Below are 21,815 nucleotides of genomic sequence, written 5' to 3'. Positions count from 1 at the left end.
GTTATCGTAAACTTTTATTCATAGGCTAGGTTGTAGCAACCTCATGATGGGTACGGTAAAAATTCTAGTATAATGTTGTTGCCTAAACCTATCGATGTTACATTGAGCTGGGTGAATGGAATATGAATTACAGTCATCCAATATGTGCCATGCTCATTAAAAAAATAATCTTCAACGGGACACCGACCGCCACTGAATCTAAATGATCAGACCAAAAACACGAAAGGAAAACTGATAGGGTGAAATTATGAAGCAATTGGCTGGAGAAATACAGCTTCACTCAGCAGGAGCAGCAGGATCAATGTACAGCCCGCCCTTGTTTTTACAGACAGCCAGTTGAGTTCTACAGAAATTTGCCCATATCTGTTATGGTACTCATTTTGTCTGACTATTCGGCACAATCCTAGTATATGCCACTGTACTCAAAATGTTACCTTTTCTACACTGATATATTGAGAAGATTGAAATACTGCTAGTTTTACAGAAAACTGCCCTAGCAGTAGCCACCACAGTCATTTAGAATGGCAGTGTCAGCCAATCAGCTCCTTTGTTGTTCAACTCTACGTGCCATTCTGGTAGCTATCATGAGGACGAAAAGGGAAGTTATTTGGAGTACAGTGGCATATCCCATCCCTGCATTGAGGTAAGTTTTCTGAGCAATATCTGCCGCCGGCTTCACGGTGTCTTGATATAACCATACTTGCGTTCCGACCTCAGTGTAGGCAGTGTAAACAAGCACAGCTGTAGTCAGTATCTTCTGGCAAAGATAAACACTACAGTATCAATTCTCCATATTGCATACCTTCTTTGAGATTACTTCAATCCCGAAACGCCCTCTTTGCGGAGACAACAAATGAGATTCTCATCTCATTCACCACGACTGTAAAAGGGGCAGTTTCTTGAGGCCAACCAGTAGGAACAGGTTTTGTGTTGAGCAGACGCTAAACAGATTCCAGACCAGCTACTTTTACCCTATATGCATTCCCCCACATGGCCCCAAGCTTTAAAGCTGTTCCCGTGACAGTGTCAAACAATACTGGATGTGATTTCTGTATGAATATTACTCATAGCTTTGGTGACAAGTTATACTTTTCCTTTTTCCTTTTACAATGAATGTCATAGAGGCTTTTTAGGTTGTTCCACAGGCTAATGGTTAACTAGGGCATGCCAATCTTTAACCAAATGCCAGTTGAAAAAACAGGTGATGCTGCAGTTTTAAAAGCCTACTATAGTGTCTCTTGAATATGAAAGTGAAACTGTTTCTGATAAAAACCATCTCTCCCTCAAGCCGTGTACTTTTTCACTTTCTTTTGGGCATCAAAGAAGGTTCACACACCATTATGCTTCAGTAAGTAAATTTTCCTCTTTACATTTTAGCACAAACTGACACATGATACAGTTAAAGGCGGATCTGTATCGTTTGTTCTATTTATATCCGGACGGATGACAACAAAGACAGATAATCATTTCCAAATTGATAGGCACACAGAATGAGTCATGGCATCATTGGCTGCGTTTAAATAGGCACCCCAACATGGATCTTTTTTTCGACTAATTGGCCTTTTGAAGAATCAGATCAGCTCTTTAGTCAATAATTGGTCAAAACTTCAGAATAGGTCTGCCTGTGTAAATGCAGCCATTATGTTGCAGATGAGTTATTCTTAGCAGTGCACCTGTCTGAAAACTCATGCATTGCTAATTGTTCACCCTTCATTGAGTTCTTATTTAACACCACTATGCTTTATGAATAAGTCAAAGTGATGTGGTGTGTATAGGCTACTGGTGCAGACAAGTACATAATGGAGTTTATGATGCTAGTTCTATGGGTGTAAAATAGATTGACTTTCACTTTTCACAGCAATTGACTTTCACTTGTTTCCTGTAGATCACATGGTCAAATAAAGGCAGGAGGGGAGGTGGGTGGGAGACTGCACAGCTTATCTCAGAGGGATCTGTCATAGTCAGAATGAAATATGACTTGAAATATTTACACTGGTTGTTATATTATACAGTAAGACATGTATTTTATTGTCTGTTACATGATTAATAATTATTTATTCCCTGTTTATTCCCTTACAGATCCACAATGGAACACAGAGGTAATTATTTTAACAGGACAAAGGCCTACCACTTATTTAAATAATGTTTCAGGCCAGATCTTAGTTTGGGATTATAGTGGTCTGGGCATTGATCTAAACCAAAACATTGCTACTTTTAGTTTTAGGGTCTATACTTTTCTCTTTTTTGTCCATTACAAAACAGAGGTGCCAAGATTGATGAAGTACTACACCATCACCACCGGCAATACTATGGATTCTCATATCCAGTTTATGCAACAACTTGGAGTAGGCTTCACTGAAGTGATGTCACCAGAGCAGAGTGATATCATCGTGGCTTTCTGTCCCATCGTCTCTCGTGCTGGTACTGATTTTGAGGCAGCACAGCAGCAGATTCCAGGTAGCCAAACCCCAAAGTATCCTCCAAAACTATACTACTGTCAATTTGACCTCTTCTATCTCCATATCAGTTGATCTAGATAGAACATGTATCAGGTGGCTAATGACATGAATAAATGCTTTGTTTGTCCCTCATTCTTTTGACAGAGGGTAAAGATGTCATTCTGGTAGTCCTGCATCATTATTTTAACCCAGACTGCACTGCACCTGACAGCAGCAGACTAGTGACCAGAAGTGATGTAATACTCACAGTGGACTGTCTGTTCCATGAGAGTAAGGGAGGACTACTGAACTGTCCTCGCAACAAAGCAGCAGTTGGTAAAATTCGGAACCGGCTGAACATGAAGCCAAAGGTAGTTCACCCATGTTCTATGTGTATATCTGTATATCTTATGCCGGGTAAGCTAAATCAAGAAAAAAACTAATATGAGTTGATGATGTACTGTGATAACTTATCTTTTTGTGCTTCTTGCTTGTTTTTCTAAAGACCAAAGACCAGATGGACAGTGGGGTATGCCAATATCTTTTTAATTGGACTTTTCTAACATATTATGCTATATCCTGTCTAATATATCTTTTCTTCTTTTTTTCTCCAGTGGACGATTTTCTCTGTCTGTTGTACAATAGTTGTAATCTTGTCCATTGGGACTTTTTTAAAGAAAATTATTTCAGAGAAATATGCTTAGCTTTTTGGCTGCATGTCTGTTCCAACAGTGAATCAATGATAACCTCACAACTGTGGAAGTGGGGCCAATTCTAAACATGTTTCCCACCAGATATACATTTTCTGATGTGATATCCTTCAAAAATAGTAAAAGAGCATAGAGGACTTGCCACTTGCTTTGTGTCATTTCTCCCCACTTACGACAACACACAAATGATCAAATTCAAAAGACCTGTAACCACAGTTACTGTCAGCTGGCTACTGAAGCTAGAGTTGTTCTTGCAGTAAATGTTTTCTATCCAATCAGGCAGTGAGCATTCACACCATATTATTTAAAGTTAATTCACAGTCAATTCTGGAGTTCACTGTACTTGACAGCAGCAGACTAGTGACCAGAACTGATATAATACTCAGTGTGGACTGACTGTCTGTTCCATGAGAGCCAGGAGGACTGTGTTGGGATTGATACTGAAGCAGCACTGCAGTTGCCTGGCTACCCAAACTCCTTTCTCCGCCCAAATGCTACGTCACGCCTACGGACGTTAGTTTCTGGATCTGGGTACCTCCCTGACGATTTCTAGAATGCAAACACATTCTAACCATTCTGATTGGTGTTAGAAACCAATGGGTTGGGCCAGAAAATTAGTCATGGGCTTTGATACTCTGATTGGTTAGAGATGATCCATTCACTGATTACTGTGTTTTGTACAACACTCCTCATTTTGACGTCACCACAAACAACTTCAATGATGTCAGTCTCTCACTACTATATGTAGTGAAGAAGTAGTCAAGAGTTCAGTTTGAGTCATCATGCAAGCACTGCAGCAGAGTCCAGGTAATCAATATCCATTAAATAAGTTATCATAGCAGTTTTTGTTTTGTTAATGCTTACCCTACTAGCTAAGTAACTACTATGTAACTGTTACTAAAATGACACTTGTCTATAGCAATTCATGGAACTGAACCTGTCACTTGATCAGAGTTTAGTGTAGTACTGCATCACACCTTCAACCCAGACTCCACTGTAGCTGATAGCACCAGATATTATGTAATGAAGACTGTTAACCTTCTGTTCCATGAGAGCAAGGGAGGACTACTGATGTGTCGTCACAATAACAAAGCAATCACAAATATTTTGAAAACAATGAAGAAACAGAAAGGAAGCAAGGGCGGTTGCTGCAGCATTTCCTTATGAAAGGTCCGAAGAGTATTTGTTGGTCCGTGGTTGTAATGAGGAGCAAACAGACTCTGCACTTGACACATTTATGAAATTGCTTAATCCTGTTACTAATAAGCATGCACCCTTTAAGAACATGACTGTAAAAATGGTTAAATCCCTGTGGATTGATGAGGAATTTAAAAATGGTATGGTTAAGAGGGATGAAGCAAGAAGGAATGGCAAATAAGTCTGGCTGCACAACCGATTTTCAAACATATTGCAAATTGAGAAACGATGTGACTAAACTGAATAAAAAGAAGATTAAACTATGCTATGAAACAAAGATAAATGAAATAATAAATGAAATGACATAAAGAAAGCTAGTAAAAACAGCATATAGAGCATGTGCAAATGAGGTAGGATAAGAGAGGTAAGGCAATAAATAGGCCATGGTGGCGAAGTAATTACAATATAGCAATTAAACACTGGAATGGTAGAATGTGCAGAAGATGTATGTGTACGTAGAGATACTGGATTGCAAAGGAGCAAGATAAATAAATAAATACAGTATGGGGATGAGGTAAATTGAATGGGCTATTTACAGATGAGCTATGTACAGGTGCAGTGATCTGTGAGCTGCTCTGACATCTGGTGCTTAAAGCTAGTGAGGGAGGTAAGAGTATCAGCTTTAGTGATTTTTGCAGTTCATTCCAGTCATTGGCAGCAGAGAACTGGAAGGAGAGGCGGCCTAAGGAAGAATTGGCTTTGGGGGTGACCAGTGAGATCAAATCAAATTTTATTTGTCACATACACATGGTTAGCAGATGTTAATGCGAGTGTAGCGAAATGCTTGTGCTTCTAGTTCCGACAATGCAGTAATAATCAACCAATAACCAAGTAATCTAACTAACAATTCCAAAACTACTGTCTTATACACAGTGTAAGGGGATAAAGAATATGTACATAAGGATATATGAATGAGTGATGGTACAGAGCAGCATAGGCAAGATTCAGTAGATGGTATCGAGTACAGTATAAACATATGAGATGAGTATGTAAACAAAGTGGCATAGTTAAAGTGGCTAGTGATACATGTATTACATAAGGATGCAGTCAATGATATAGAGTACAGTATATACGTATGCATATGAGATGAATAATGTAGGGTAAGTAACATTATATAAGGTAGCATTGTTTAAAGTGGCTAGTGATATATTTACATAATTTTCCATCAATTCCCATTATTAAAGTGGCTGGAGTTGAGTCAGTGTCAGTGTCAGTGTGTTGGCAGCAGCCACTCAATGTTAGTGGTGGCTGTTTAACAGTCTGATAGCCTTGAGATAGAAGCTGTTTTTCAGTCTCTCGGTCCCAGCTTTGATGCACCTGTACTGACCTCGCCTTCTGGATGATAGCGGGGTGAACAGGCAGTGGCTCGGGTGGTTGATGTCCTTGATGATCTTTATGGCCTTCCTGTAACATCGGGTGGTGTAGGTGTCCTGGAGGGCAGGTAGTTTGCCCCCGGTGATGCGTTGTGCAGACCTCACTACCCTCTGGAGAGCCTTACGGTTGTGGGCGGAGCAGTTGCCGTACCAGGCGGTGATACAGCCCGCCAGGATGCTCTCGATTGTGCATCTGTAGAAGTTTGTGAGTGCTTTTGGTGACAAGCCGAATTTCTTCAGCCTCCTGAGGTTGAAGAGGCGCTGCTGCGCCTTCTTCACGATGCTGTCTGTGTGAGTGGACCAATTCAGTTTGTCTGTGATGTGTATGCCGAGGAACTTAAAACTTGCTACCCTCTCCACTACTGTTCCAACGATGTGGATAGGGGGGTGTTCCCTCTGCTGTTTCCTGAAGTCCACAATCATCTCCTTAGTTTTGTTGAAGTTGAGTGAGAGGTTATTTTCCTGACACCACACTCCGAGGGCCCTCACCTCCTCCCTGTAGGCCGTCTCGTCGTTGTTGGTAATCAAGCCTACCACTGTTGTGTCGTCCGCAAACTTGATGATTGAGTTGGAGGCGTGCGTGGCCACGCAGTCGTGGGTGAACAGGGAGTACAGGAGAGGGCTCAGAACGCACCCTTGTGGGGCCCCAGTGTTGAGGATCAGCGGGGTGGAGATGTTGTTGCCTACCCTCACCACCTGGGGGCGGCCCGTCAGGAAGTCCAGTACCCAGTTGCACAGGGCGGGGTCGAGACCCAGGGTCTCGAGCTTGATGACGAGCTTGGAGGGTACTATGGTGTTGAATGCCGAGCTGTAGTCAATGAACAGCATTCTCACATAGGTATTCCTCTTGTCCAGATGGGTTAGGGCAGTGTGCAGTGTGGTTGAGATTGCATCGTCTGTGGACCTATTTGGGCGGTAAGCAAATTGGAGTGGGTCTAGGGTGTAGGGTGGAGGTGATATGGTCCTTGACTAGTCTCTCAAAGCACTTCATGATGACGGAAGTGAGTGCTACGGGGCGGTAGTCGTTTAGCTCAGTTACCTTAGCTTTCTTGGGAACAGGAACAATGGTGGCCCTCTTGAAGCATGTGGGAACAGCAGACTGGTATAGGGATTGATTGAATATGTCCGTAAACACACCGGCCAGCTGGTCTGCGCATGCTCTGAGGGCGCGGCTGGGGATGCCGTCTGGGCCGGCAGCCTTGCAAGGGTTAACACGTTTAAATGTCTTACTCACCTCGGGTGCAGTGAAGGAGAGTCCGCATGTTTTCGTTGCAGGCCGTGTCAGTGGCACTGTATTGTCCTCAAAGCGGGCAAAAAAGTTATTTAGTCTGCCTGGGAGCAAGACATCCTGGTCCGTGACTGGGCTGGATTTCTTCTTGTAGTCCGTGATTGACTGTAGACCCTGCCACATGCCTCTTGAATTGAATTGAGATTCTACTTTGTCTCTGTACTGACGCTTAGCTTGTTTGATAGCCTTGCGGAGGGAATAGCTGCACTGTTTGTATTCGGTCATGTTACCAGTCACCTTGCCCTGATTAAAAGCAGTAGTTCGCGCTTTCAGTTTCACGCGAATGCTGCCATCAATCCACGGTTTCTGGTTAGGGAATGTTTTAATCGTTGCTATGGGAACGACATCTTCAACGCACGTTCTAATGAACTCGCACACCGAATCAGTGTATTCGTCAATATTGTTATCTGACGCAATACGAAACATATCCCAGTCCACGTGATGGAAGCAGTCTTGGAGTGTGGAATCAGATTGGTCGGACCAGCGTTGGACAGACCTCAGCGTGGGAGCCTCTTGTTTTAGTTTCTGTCTGTAGGCAGGGATCAACAAAATGGAGTCGTGGTCAGCTTTTCCGAAAGGAGGGCGGGGCAGGGCCTTATATGCGTCGCGGAAGTTAGAGTACCAGTGATCCAAGGTTTTTCCACCCCTGGTTGCGCAATCGATATGCTGATAAAATTTAGGGAGTCTTGTTTTCAGATTAGCCTTGTTAAAATCCCCAGCTACAATGAATGCAGCCTCCGGATAAATGGATTCCAGTTTGCAAAGAGTCAAATAAAGTTCGTTCAGAGCCATCGATGTGTCTGCTTGGGGGGGTATATATACGGCTGTGATTATAATCGAAGAGAATTCTCTTGGTAGATAATGCGGTCTACATTTGATTGTGAGGAATTCTAAATCAGGTGAACAGAAGGATTTGAGTTCCTGTATGTTTCTTTCATCACACCATGTCTCGTTAGCCATAAGGCATACGCCCCCGCCCCTCTTCTTACCAGAAAGATGTTTGTTTCTGTCGGCGCGATGCATGGAGAAACCCGCTGGCTGCACCGCCTCCGATAGCGTCTCTCCAGTGAGCCATGTTTCCGTGAAGCAAAGAACGTTACAGTCTCTGATGTCCCTCTGGAATGCTACCCAAATCAAATCAAATCAAATCAAATGTATTTATATAGCCCTTCGTACATCAGCTGATATCTCAAAGTGCTGTACAGAAACCCAGCCTAAAACCGCAAACGGCAAGCAATGCAGGTGTAGAAGCACGGTGGCTAGGAAAAACTCCCTAGAAAGGCCAAAACCTAGGAAGAAACCTAGAGAGGAACCAGGCTATGTGGGGTGGCCAGTCCTCTTCTGGCTGTGCCGGGTGGAGATTATAACAGAACATGGCCAAGATGTTCAAATGTTCATAAATGACCAGCATGGTCGAATAATAATAAGGCAGAACAGTTGAAACTGGAGCAGCAGCACAGTCAGGTGGAAGTTGAAACTGGAGCAGCAGCATGGCCAGGTGGACTGGGGACAGCAAGGAGTCATCATGTCAGGTAGTCCTGGGGCATGGTCCTAGGGCTCAGGTCAGTTGAAACTGGAACAGCAGCATGGCCAGGTGGACTGGGGACAGCAAGGAGTCATCATGTCAGGTAGTCCTGGGGCATGGTCCTAGGGCTCAGGTCCTCCGAGAGAGAGAAAGAAAGAGAGAAGGAGAGAATTAGAGAATGCACACTTAGATTCACACAGGACACTGAATAGGACAGGAGAAGTACTCCAGATATAACAAACTGACCCCAGCCCCCCGACACATAAACTACTGCAGCATAAATACTGGAGGCTGAGACAGGAGGGGTCAGGAGACACTGTGGCCCCATCCGAGGACACCCCCGGACAGGGCCAAACAGGAAGGATATAACCCCACCCACTTTGCCAAAGCACAGCCCCCACACCACTAGAGGGATATCTTCAACCACCAACTTACCATCCTGAGACAAGGCTGAGTATAGCCCACAAAGATCTCCGCCACGGCACAACCCAAGGGGGGGGCGCCAACCCAGACAGGATGACCACAACAGTGAATCAACCCACTAAGGTGACGCACCCCCTCCAGGGACGGCATGAGAGAGCCCCAGCAAGCCAGTGACTCAGCCCCTGTAATAGGGTTAGAGGCAGAGAATCCCGGTGGAAAGAGGGGAACAGGCCAGGCAGAGACAGCAAGGGCGGTTCGTTGCTCCAGAGCCTTTCCGTTCACCTTCCCACTCCTGGGCCAGACTACACTCAATCATATGACCCACTGAAGAGATGAGTCTTCAGTAAAGACTTAAAGGTTGAGACCGAGTTTGCGTCTCTGACATGGGTAGGCAGACCGTTCCATAAAAATGGAGCTCTATAGGAGAAAGCCCTGCCTCCAGCTGTTTGCTTAGAAATTCTAGGGACAATTAGGAGGCCTGCGTCTTGTGACCGTAGCGTACGTGTAGGTATGTACGGCAGGACCAAATCAGAGAGATAGGTAGGAGCAAGCCCATGTAATGCTTTGTAGGTTAGCAGTAAAACCTTGAAATCAGCCCTTGCTTTGACAGGAAGCCAGTGTAGAGAGGCTAGCACTGGAGTAATATGATCAAATTTTTTGGTTCTAGTCAGGATTCTAGCAGCCGTATTTAGCACTAACTGAAGTTTATTTAGTGCTTTATCCGGGTAGCCGGAAAATAGAGCATTGCAGTAGTCTAACCTAGAAATGACAAAAGCATGGATTAATTTTTCTGCATCATTTTTGGACAGAAAGTTTCTGATTTTTGCAATGTTACGTAGATGGAAAAAAGCTGTCCTCGAAATGGTCTTGATATGTTCTTCAAAAGAGAGATCAGGGTCCAGAGTAACGCCGAGGTCCTTCACAGTTTTATTTGAGACGACTGTACAACCATTAAGATTAATTGTCAGATTCAACAGAAGATCTCTTTGTTTCTTGGGACCTAGAACAAGCATCTCTGTTTTGTCCGAGTTTAATAGTAGAAAGTTTGCAGCCATCCACTTCCTTATGTCTGAAACACATGCTTCTAGCGAGGGCAATTTTGGGGCTTCACCATGTTTCATTGAAATGTACAGCTGTGTGTCATCCGCATAGCAGTGAAAGTTTACATTATGTTTTCGAATAACATCCCCAAGAGGTAAAATATATAGTGAAAACAATAGTGGTCCTAAAACGGAACCTTGAGGAACACCGAAATTTACAGTTGATTTGTCAGAGGACAAACCATTCACAGAGACAAACTGATATCTTTCCGACAGATAAGATCTAAACCAGGCCAGAACATGTCCGTGTAGACCAATTTGGGTTTCCAATCTCTCCAAAAGAATGTGGTGATCGATGGTATCAAAAGCAGCACTAAGGTCTAGGAGCACGAGGACAGATGCAGAGCCTCGGTCCGATGCCATTAAAATGTCATTTACCACCTTCACAAGTGCCGTCTCAGTGCTATGATGGGGTCTAAAACCAGACTGAAGCATTTCGTATACATTGTTTGTCTTCAGGAAGGCAGTGAGTTGCTGCGCAACAGCCTTCTCTAAAATCTTTGAGAGGAATGGAAGATTCGATATAGGCCGATAGTTTTTTATATTTTCTGGGTCAAGGTTTGGCTTTTTCAAGAGAGGCTTTATTACTGCCACTTTTAGTGAGTTTGGTACACATCCGGTGGATAGAGAGCCGTTTATTATGTTCAACATAGGAGGGCCAAGCACAGGAAGCAGCTCTTTCAGTAGTTTAGTTGGAATAGGGTCCAGTATGCAGCTTGAAGGTTTAGAGGCCATGATTATTTTCATCATTGTGTCAAGAGATATAGTACTAAAACACTTGAGCGTCTCTCTTGATCCTAGGTCCTGGCAGAGTTGTGCAGACTCAGGACAACTGAGGTTTGGAGGAATACGCAGGTTTAAAGAGTAGTCCGTAATTTGCTTTCTAATAATCATAATCTTTTCCTCAAAGAAGTTCATGAATTTATCACTGCTAAAGTGAAAGTCATCCTCTCTTGGGGAATGCTGCTTTTTAGTTAGCTTTGCGACAGTATTAAAAAGGAATTTCGGATTGTTCTTATTTTCCTCAATTAAGTTAGAAAAATAGGATGATCGAGCAGCAGTCAGGGCTCTACGGTACTGCACGGTACCGTCCTTCCAAGCTAGTCGGAAGACTTTCAGTTTGGTGTGGCGCCATTTCCGTTCCAATTTTCTGGAAGCTTGCTTCAGAGCTCGGGTATTTTCTGTGTACCAGGGAGCTAGTTTCTTATGAGAATTCTTTTTAGTTTTTAGGGGTGCAACTGCATCTAGGGTATTGCGCAAGGTTAAATTGAGATCCTCAGTTAGGTGGTTAACTGATTTTTGTCCTCTGGCGTCCTTGGGTAGGCAGAGGGAGTCTGGAAGGGCATCAAGGAATCTTTGTGTTGTCTGTGAATTTATAGCACGACTTTTGATGTTCCTTGGTTGGGGTCTAAGCAGATTATTTGTTGCAATTGCAAACGTAATAAAATGGTGGTCCGATAGTCCAGGATTATGAGGAAAAACATTAAGATCCACCACATTTATTCCATGGGACAAAACTAGGTCCAGCGTATGACTGTGACAGTGAGTGGGTCCAGAGACATGTTGGACAAAACCCACTGAGTCGATGATGGCTCCGAAAGCCTTTTGGAGTGGGTCTGTGGACTTTTCCATGTGAATATTAAAGTCACCAAAGATTAGAATATTATCTGCTATGACTACAAGGTCCGATAGGAATTCAGGGAACTCAGTGAGAAACGCTGTATATGGCCCAGGAGGCCTGTAAACAGTAGCTATAAAAAGTGATTGAGTAGGCTGCATAGATTTCATGACTAGAAGCTCAAAAGACGAAAATGTCATTTTTTTTTGTGTAAATTGAAATTTGCTATCGTAAATGTTAGCAACACCTCCACCTTTGCGGGATGCACGGGGGATATGGTCACTAGTGTAGCCAGGAGGTGAGGCCTCATTTAAAACAGTAAATTCATCAGGCTTAAGCCATGTTTCAGTCAGGCCAATCACATCAAGATTATGATCAGTGATTAGTTCATTGACTATAATTGCCTTTGAAGTAAGGGATCTAACATTAAGTAGCCCTATTTTGAGATGTGAGGTATCATGATCTCTTTCAGTAATGACAGGAATGGAGGTGGTCTTTATCCTAGTGAGATTGCTAAGGCGAACACCACCATGTTTAGTTTTGCCCAACCTAGGTCGAGGCACAGACACGGTCTCAATGGTGATAGCTGAGCTGACTACACTGACTGTGCTAATGGCAGACTCCACTATGCTGGCAGGCTGGCTAACAGCCTGCTGCCTGGCCTGCACCCTATTTCATTGTGGAGCTAGAGGAGTTAGAGCCCTGTCTATGTTGGTAGATAAGATGAGAGCACCCCTCCAGCTAGGATGGAGTCTGTCACTCCTCAGCAGGTCAGGCTTGGTCCTGTTTGTGGGTGAGTCCCAGAAAGAGGGCCAATTATCTACAAATTCTAACTTTTGGGAGGGGCAGAAAACAGTTTTCAACCAGCGATTGAGTTGTGAGACTCTGCTGTAGAGCTCATCACTCCCCCTAACTGGGAGGGGGCCAGAGACAATTACTCGATGCCGACACATCTTTCTAGCTGATATGCACGCTGAAGCTATGTTGCGCTTGGTGATTTCTGACTGTTTCATCCTAACATCGTTGGTGCCGACGTGGATAACAATATCTCTATACTCTCTACACTCGCCAGTTTTAGCTTTAGCCAGCACCATCTTCAGATTAGCCTTAACGTCGGTAGCCCTGCCCCCGGGTAAACAGTGTATGATCGCTGGATGATTCGCTTTAAGTCTAATACTGCGGGTAATGGAGTCGCCAATGACTAGAGTTTTCAATTTGTCAGAGCTAATGGTGGGAAGCTTCGGCGTCTCAGACCCCGTACCGGGAGGAGTAGAGACCAGAGAAGAATCGGCCTCTGACTCCGACCCGCTGCTTAATGGGGAAAACCGGTTGAAAGTTTCTGTCGGCTGAATGAGCGACACCGGTTGAGCGTTCCTACAGCATTTCCTTCCAGAAACCGTGAGAAAGTTGTCCGGCTGCGGGGACTGTGCCAGGGGATTTACACTACTATCTGTACTTACTGGTGCCACAGACGCTGTTTCATCCTTTCCTACACTGAAATTACCCTTGCCTAACGATTGCGTCTGAAGCTGGGCTTGCAGCACAGCTATCCTCGCCGTAAGGCGAGTACAGCGGCTGCAATTAGAAGGCATCATGTTAATGTTACTACTTAGCTTCGGCTGTTGGAGGTCCTGACGAATCGTGTCCAGATAAAGCGTTCGGAGTGAAAAAGTTGAGGAAAAAATTAATAAATATATGAACGGTAATTAAAAAGTGAAAACCGTTGTTCGGATTTCATCAACCTTGTTGTCAAGAGACTGGACATTGGCGAGAAGAATGCTAGGGAGTGGTGCACGATGTGCCCGTCTCCGGAGTCTGACCAGAAGACCGCCTCGTTTCCGTCTTTTTCTGAGTCGTTTTTTTGGGTCGCTGCATGGGATCCATTCCGTTGTCCTGTTTGAGAGGCAGAACACAGGATCCGCGTCGCGAAAAACATATTCTTGGTCGTACTGATGGTGAGTTGACGCTGATCTTATATTCAGTAGTTCTTCTCGACTGTATGTAATGAAACCTAGGATGACCTGGAGTACTAATGTAAGAAATAACATGTAAAAAAACAAAAAACTGCATAGTTTCCTAGGAACGCGAAGCGAGGCGGCCATCTCTGTCGGCGCCGGAAGTATGTTCCTGATATACCTGCTGGAGCGTGTGCTACGGGTGGGTGCTGCTATGGTAACCAGTGAGTTGAGATAAGGCGGGACTTTACCTAGCAGAGACTTATAGATGACCTGGAGCCAGTGGGTCTGGTGATGAATATATAGAGAGGGCCAGCCAACTAGAGCATACAGGTCGCAGTGGTGGGTGGTATAAGGTGATTTGGTAACAAAACGGATTGCACTATGATACACTGCATCCAGTTTGCTGAGTAGAGTGTTGGAAGCTATTTTGTAGATGACATTGCCGAAGTCGAGAATCGGTAGGATATCCAGTTTTACTAGGGTAAATTTGGTGGCGTGAGTGAAGGAGGCTTTGTTGTGAAATAGAAAGCTGATTCTAGATTTGATTTTTGACTGGAGATGTTTAATATGAGTCTGGAAGGAGAGTTTACAGTCTAGCCAGACACCTACAGTGCCTTGCGAAAGTATTCGGCCCCCTTGAACTTTGCGACCTTTTGCCACATTTCAGGCTTCAAACATAAAGATATAAAACTGTATTTTTTTGTGAAGAATCAACAACAAGTGGGACACAATCATGAAGTGGAACGGCATTTATTGGATATTTCAAACTTTTTTAACAAATCAAAAACTGAAAAATTGGGCGTGCAAAATTATTCAGCCCCCTTAAGTTAATACTTTGTAGCGCCACCTTTTGCTGCGATTACAGCTGTAAGTCGCTTGGGATATGTCTCTATCAGTTTTGCACATCGAGAGACTTTTTCCCATTCCTCCTTGCAAAACAGCTCGAGCTCAGTGAGGTTGGATGGAGAGCATTTGTGAACAGCAGTTTTCAGTTCTTTCCACAGATTCTCGATTGGATTCAGGTCTGGACTTTGACTTGGCCATTCTAACACCTGGATATGTTTATTTTTGAACCATTCCATTGTAGATTTTTCTTTATGTTTTGGATCATTGTCTTGTTGGAAGACAAATCTCCGTCCCAGTCTCAGGTCTTTTGCAGACTCCATCAGGTTTTCTTCCAGAATGGTCCTGTATTTGGCTCCATCCATCTTCCCATCAATTTTAACCATCTTCCCTGTCCCTGCTGAAGAAAAGCAGGCCCAAACCATGATGCTGCCACCACCATGTTTGACAGTGGGGATGGTGTGTTCAGGGTGATAAGCTGTGTTGCTTTTACGCCAAACATAACGTTTTGCATTGTTGCCAAAAAGTTCAATTTTGGTTTCATCTGACCAGAGCACCTTCTTCCACATGTTTGGTGTGTCTCCCAGGTGGCTTGTGGCAAACTTTAAACGACACTTTTTATGGATATCTTTAAGAAATGGCTTTCTTCTTGCCACTCTTCCATAAAGGCCAGATTTGTGCAATATACGACTGATTGTTGTCCTATGGACAGAGTCTCCCACCTCAGCTGTAGATCTCTGCAGTTCATCCAGAGTGATCATGGGCCTCTTGGCTGCATCTCTGATCAGTCTTCTCCTTGTATGAGCTGAAAGTTTAGAGGGACGGCCAGGTCTTGGTAGATTTGCAGTGGTCTGATACTCCTTCCATTTCAATATTATCGCTTGCACAGTGCTCCTTGGGATGTTTAAAGCTTGGGAAATCTTTTTGTATCCAAATCCGGCTTTAAACTTCTTCACAACAGTATCTCGGACCTGCCTGGTGTGTTCCTTGTTCTTCATGATGCTCTCTGCGCTTTTAATGGACCTCTGAGACTATCACAGTGCAGGTGCATTTATACGGAGACTTGATTACACACAGGTGGATTGTATTTATCATCATTAGTCATTTAGGTCAACATTGGATCATTCAGAGATCCTCACTGAACTTCTGGAGAGAGTTTGCTGCACTGAAAGTAAAGGGGCTGAATAATTTTGCACGCCCAATTTTTCCGTTTTTGATTTGTTAAAAAAGTTTGAAATATCCAATAAATGTCGTTCCACTTCATGATTGTGTCCCACTTGTTGTTGATTCTTCACAAAAAAATACAGTTTTATATCTTTATGTTTGAAGCCTGAAATGTGGCAAAAGGTCGCAAAGTTCAAGGGGGCCGAATACTTTCGCAAGGTACTGTAGGTATTTATAGTTGTCCATATATTCTAGGTCGGAACCTTCCAGGGTGGTGATGTTAGTCGGACGGGCGGGTGCGGCAGTGTACGGTTGAAAAGCATGCATTTGGTTTTACTAGCGATTAAGAGCAGTTGGAGGCCACGGAAGGAGTGTTGTATGGCATTGAAGTTCGTTTGGAGGTTAGTTAGCACAGTGTCCAAGGAAGGGCCAGAAGTATACAGAATGGTGTCGTCTGCGTAGAGGTGGATCAGAGAATCGCCCGCAGCAAGAGCGACATCATTGATATATACAGAGAAAAGAGTCGGCCCGAGAATTGAACCCTGTGGTACCCCCATAGAGACTGCCAGAGGTCCGGACAACATGCCCACCGATTTGACACACTGAACTCTGTCTGCAAAGTAGTTGGTGAACCAGGCGAGGCAGTCATTAGAAAAACCAAGGCTATTGAGTCTGCTGATAAGAATACGATGATTGACAGAGTCGAACGCTTTGGCCAGGTCGATGAAGACGGCTGCACAGTACTGTCTTTTATCGATGGCGGTTATGATATTGTTTAGTACCTTAAGCGTGGCTGAGGTGCACCCGTGACGGGCTCGGAAGCCGGATTGCACAGCGCAGAAGGTACGGTGGGTTTCGAAATGGTCTGTGATCTGTTTATTAACTTGGCTTTCGAAGACTTTAGATAGGCAGGGCAGGATGGATATAGGTCTGTAACCGTTTGAGTCTAGGGTGTCACCCCCTTCGAAGAGGGGGATGACCGCGGCAGCTTTCCAATCTTTAGGGATCTCGGACGATACGAAAGAGAGGTTGAACAGGCTGGTAATAAATAGGGGTTGCAACAATGGCGGCGGATAGTTTTAGAAAGAGAGGGTCCAGATTGTCTAGCCCAGCTGATTTGTACGGGTCCTGGTTTTGCAGCTCTTTCAGAACATCTGCTGTCTGGGTGAAGGAGAAGCTGGGGAGGCTGTTGGCCGGGGTTGGAGTAGCCAGGAGGAGGGCATGGAAAGCCGTTGAGAAATGCTTATTGAAATGTTCGATTTTCATGGATTTATCAGTGGGGACCGTGTTACTTAGCCTCAGTGCAGTGTGCAGCTGGGAGGAGGTGCTCTTGTTCTCCATGGACTTTACAGTGTCAAAGAACTTTTTGGAGTTAGAGCTACAGGCTGTGAATTTCTGCTTGAAACAGCAAGCCTTTGCTTTCCTGACTGACTGCGTGTATTGGTTCCTGACTTCCCTGAACAGTTACATATCGTGGGGACTATTCGATGCTATTGCAGTCCACCACAGGATGTTTTTGTGCTGGTTAAGGGCAGTCAGGTCTGGAGTGAACCAAGGGCTATATCTGTTCTTAGTTCTGCATTTTTTGATTGGGGCATGCTTATCTAAGATGGTGAGGAAATTACTTTTAAAGAATAACCAGGCATCCTCGACTGACGGGAAGAGGTCAATATCCTTCCAGGATACCCGGGCCAGGTCGATTAGAAAGGCCTGCTCGCAGAAGTGTTTTAGGCAGCGTTGGACAGTGATGAGGGGTGGCCACCTGGGACCCATAGCAGATACAGGCAACGAGGCATTGATCGCTGAGATCCTGATGGAAAACACAGAGGTGTATTGGAAGGGCAAGTTGGTCAGGATAATGCCTCTGATGGTGCCCATGTTATCGGATTTAGGGTTGTACCTGGTGGGTTCCTTGATGATTTGTGTGAGATTGAGGGCATCTAGCTTAGATTGTAAGACACGCCACCATATCCCAGTTTAGGTCACCTAACAGAATAAACTCTGAAGCTAGATGGGTGGTGATCAATTCACAAATGGTGTCCAGATCACAGCTGGGAGCGGTGGGGGGTCGATAGCAGGCGGCAACAGTGAGAGACTTATTTCTGGAGAGGTACATTTTTTAAATTAGAAGTTCAATCTGTTTGGGTAAAGACCTGGAAAGTATGACAGAACTTTGCAGGGTATCTCTGCAGTAGATTGCAACTCCTCCCCCTTTGGCAGTTCTATCTTGACAGAAAATGTTGTAGCTGGGTATGGAAATCTCAGAATTGTTGGTGGCCTTCCTAAGCCAGGATTCAGACACGGCAAGGACATCAGGGTTGGCGGAGTGTGCTAAAGCAGTGCGTAAAACAAACTTAGGGAGGAGGCTTCTGATGTTGACATGTATGAAACCAAGGCTTTTTCGATCACAGAAGTCAACAAATGAGGGTGCCTGGGGACATGCAGGGCCTGGGTTTACCTCCACATCACCCGAGGAACAGAGTAGGAGTAGGATGAGGGTACGGCTAAAGGCTATCAAAACTGGTCGCCTAGAGCGTTGTGGACAAAGAGTAAAAGGAGCATATTTCTGGGTGTGGTAGAATAGATTCAGGGCATAATGTGCAGACAGGGATATGATGGAGTGCGGGTACAGCGGAGGTAAGCCCAGGCACTGAGTGATGATAAGAGAGGTTGTATCTCTGGATAAGCTGGTTATAATGGGTGAGGCATGTGTGAGAGTGGGACAAAGGAGGTATCAGAGGTATAATGAGTGGAACTAGGGGCTCCGCAGTAAACTAAAACAATGATAACTAACCTAAACAGCAGTATACAAGGCATATTGACATATGAGAGAGACATACAGTGAGGCATAAAGTAATCACAGGTGTTGATTTGGAGAGCTAACTTAGACAACAATGGGTGAGACAACAACAGCTACATCAACTAAAACAACAACAGTTAAAATGGCGATGACTGGGCAGAGAGGGTCGGTTAACTACACACAGAGCCTGAGTTCGCGGCTGGGACCAACAGATAAAAACGCTATCACGCGGGCGATGCGGTCTTTGAAGTTAGTACCCCTGGGCTAGTAGAAGCGTCTGCTCCGACGGAGGCCGGTTGAATAGAAGCGTCTGCTCCGACGGAGGCCGGTTGAAGGCACAGGGGATGGAGTATTCGTCTGCAGCCCTGCCGTGTTGGTGCGGCGGGGCGCCGTGTCGACTAAGGATCCAAGCCAGATGGTGAAAGAGGCATTGTAGTTGTAGTAATTTAGTTTTCTATCCGGGAGATGCGCCTGGCTCACGGCTAACTGGTACTTTCACTTTCTGATTACTGGAAATCAGGAGGATGTTTCAAGAGTGAAAGTAGAAGCAGTACAGACGTGTTTACATAACCTGTTAAGATATGACTTTTGATCTGGTATTTGATGATCCTCTCATCCAAACCTAATGTTGTGACTAGTTTGTTTATTTTCTCTGTTGATTGACATTGTGAGAGTATTGTGCAGGTAAACAAATTGATATTATATATTTGGGCATATTTTTATTGCCAGAGCCACAATCGATGTAATCCCTATCCCAGTCTGTTGTCCCCAAATGCTTCAAGACAGCCACCATTGTCCCTGTACCTAAGAAAGCAAAGGTAATTGAACTAAATGACTATCGCTCCATAGCACTCACCTCTGTCATCTAGCAGTGCTTTGAGAGACTAGTCAAGGACCGTATCACCTCCTTTGCAGATGACACAACAGTAGTAGGCTTGATTACCAACAATGACTTGACAGCCTACAGCGAGGAGGTGAGGGCTTTGGGAGTGTGGTGCCAGGAAATAACCTCTTACCCAACATCAACAAAACTAAGGAGATGGTGGACTTCAGGAAACAGCAGAGGGAGCACCCCCCTATCCACATCGATGGGACCGCAGTGGAGAAGGTGGACGGTTTTAAGTTCCTCGGCGTACACATCACTTACAAATTCAAACTGAAATGGTCCACCCACACAGACAATGTAGTAAAGAAGGCACAACAGCGCCTCTTCAACCTCAGGCGGCTAAAGAAATTTGGCTTAACAGCGAAAACCCTCACAAACTTTTACAGATGCACAATTGAGAGCATCCTGTTAGGCAGAGCAATGGCAGGGCCATGTGTCGATCCCATCGAGACATTTAACAAATGTACCTGGTACGGAAACTGCACCGCCCACAATGGCAAAGCTCTCCAGATGGTGGGGCGGTCTGCCCAACGCATTACCGGGTGCAAACATCCCGCCCTCCTGGACACCTACAGCACCTGATGCCATAGGAATGCCAAAAAGATCATCAAGGACATCAACCACCCGGACCACTGACTGTTCACCCCGATATCATCCAGAAGGCGAAGTCAGTACAGGTGCATCAAAGCTGGGACAGACAGATTCTATCTCAAGGCCCTCGTTTCATTCTCAACCAGGATTTCTATGGAATGCCGCTTTTCTTTGCGTGGCAAAAAAGATACACGTCAAATAACACTATTTGATGTGTCAAATAGCACTACATCTGTTTCATTAGCTATAGTTAGCTAGCTAACTATATAGCTAGGTGTCATCATCGAAAATAATCCTCATTTATAAGACAGTTGTTATTTGATTAATGGTGGTCGGACCCATATACGTGAAACTAGCCACAATAAGGATTAGCCACAACAGTGGACTTTGTGTTTATCCTTCAAAATAAAAGTATGGCATAATTCTACTATTTGTATTCATTTGCATTACTATCAATAACATACTTTTATTTTGAAGGCAAACCGCTATTCCACTATTGTGCCTAATCCTTACTGTGGCTAGCTTCACAACACGTAACCCGGTGCGGTGGAGCCTCACTAGCCAGATGTAGCTAGCTGGCTGCTTATAACGTTAACTTTGGGCAACAGGGTTAAGTTGCTGACTAGCTATTTATTTTAATGAACTGAAGTTCAATTTCAATAGAAGAACAATAACTGGAAACCTAGCTAATATTTACTCACAAGGATATATATATATATATAATTTTGTACCTTTATTTAACTAGGCAAGTCAGTTAAGAACAAATTCTTATTTTCAATAACAGCCTAGGAACAGTGGGTTAACTGCCTGTTCAGGGGCAGAACGACAGATTTGTACCTTGTCAGCTCGGGGGTTTGAACTTACAACCTTCCGGTTACTAGTCCAACGCTCTAACCACTAGGCTACCCTGCCGATTCCTAAATCATTGCTAAGAATAATGAAAATGACTGCAGGTTCTACTGGTCATTGTTTTCAGTCTGGGTGTATTGGTGCTAGCTAAGTACCAAGCTAAAGCCAACTACCCCAGAAGTTGCAGCCGAACAAATTATGCTTTATTACCAACACGGTATTGTAAACACATCGTTCGTGGCTGGTGTTTGCTTGTTTGCTGACTTTTTTGTGCAGCTTTTACAGTGCTACTGTATCGTTTTTGACATGCAAAGACCCAAACAGCGTTCCATAGTATGTATGTCGTGAAACTAATAGCAATGACACTATTACTGTGTAACTCCGGTAGGGCAACATCTCAAAATAGCGCACTTGGTAGTGTGTACCGGTGCTAGATCAGTCAGCGAAAGCCAACATCACCCACCGACAGAAAACATTTGATTGTCAAGGGCAATGAATTCCATTACTTGGCTTTAATGGATTTCACCTTTGAGTTGTCTCGCTGAAATTTTGTTACTCTTTAAAATGACTGCTCGAGGGGGGTAGCTCTAAGAAGTTAATTACTTGTATAAAATACACCTGTCCACACACTCAATCAAACAGACTCCAACCTCTCCACAATGGACAAGACCAGAGAGGGTGTAAGGACATCAGGGATAAAATTGTAGACCTGCACAAGGCTGGGATGGGCTACAGGACAATAGACAAGCAGCTTGGTGAGAAGGCAACAACTGTTGGCGCAATTATTAGAAAATGGAAGAAGTTCAAGATGATGGTCAATCCCCCTCGGTCTGGGGCTTCATGCAAGATCTCACCTCGTGGGGCATCAATGATCATGAGGAAGGTGAGGGATCAGCCCAGAACTACACGGCAGGACCTGGTCAATGACCTGAAGAGAGCTGGGACCACAGTCTCAAAGAAAACCATTAGTAACACACTATGCCGTTATGGATTAAAATCCTGCAGCGCACGCAAGGTCTCCCTGCTCAAGCCAGCGCATGTCCAGGCCCATC

General features: G+C 44.4%; 1 protein-coding gene across 1 annotated transcript; it reads left to right on the top strand.

The window, feature by feature from the left end:
• Positions 1 to 1,230: 1,230 nt before the first annotated feature.
• On the top strand, positions 1,231 to 3,290 carry LOC109900774 (uncharacterized). Its single transcript, XM_020496580.2, has 6 exons — positions 1,231 to 1,348; positions 2,080 to 2,099; positions 2,263 to 2,457; positions 2,604 to 2,809; positions 2,944 to 2,967; positions 3,053 to 3,290. Exons 1-6 carry the CDS (start codon positions 1,245 to 1,247, stop codon positions 3,140 to 3,142), a joined length of 639 nt encoding a protein of 212 aa, XP_020352169.1. The 5' UTR covers positions 1,231 to 1,244; the 3' UTR covers positions 3,143 to 3,290.
• The last annotated feature ends 18,525 nt before the right edge of the window (positions 3,291 to 21,815 follow it).

The sequence above is a fragment of the Oncorhynchus kisutch genome, linkage group LG12 (assembly GCF_002021735.2).
Source record: "Oncorhynchus kisutch isolate 150728-3 linkage group LG12, Okis_V2, whole genome shotgun sequence".
NCBI classification, from domain to species: Eukaryota; Metazoa; Chordata; class Actinopteri; order Salmoniformes; family Salmonidae; genus Oncorhynchus; species Oncorhynchus kisutch.
The sequence above is the reverse complement of the archived record's forward strand: the minus strand, read 5'-3'. Positions and strand labels throughout refer to the sequence as shown.

Coding starts and splice junctions, on each gene's coding strand:
- LOC109900774 (XM_020496580.2), top strand. CDS start 1,245: ATGAAAGTGAAACTGTTTCTGATAAAAACCATCTCTCCCTCAAGCCGT. Junction 1,349..2,079: donor TCACACACCATTATGCTTCA/GTAAGTAAATTT, acceptor ATTCCCTTACAG/ATCCACAATGGAACACAGAG. Junction 2,968..3,052: donor AAGACCAGATGGACAGTGGG/GTATGCCAATAT, acceptor TTTTTTCTCCAG/TGGACGATTTTCTCTGTCTG.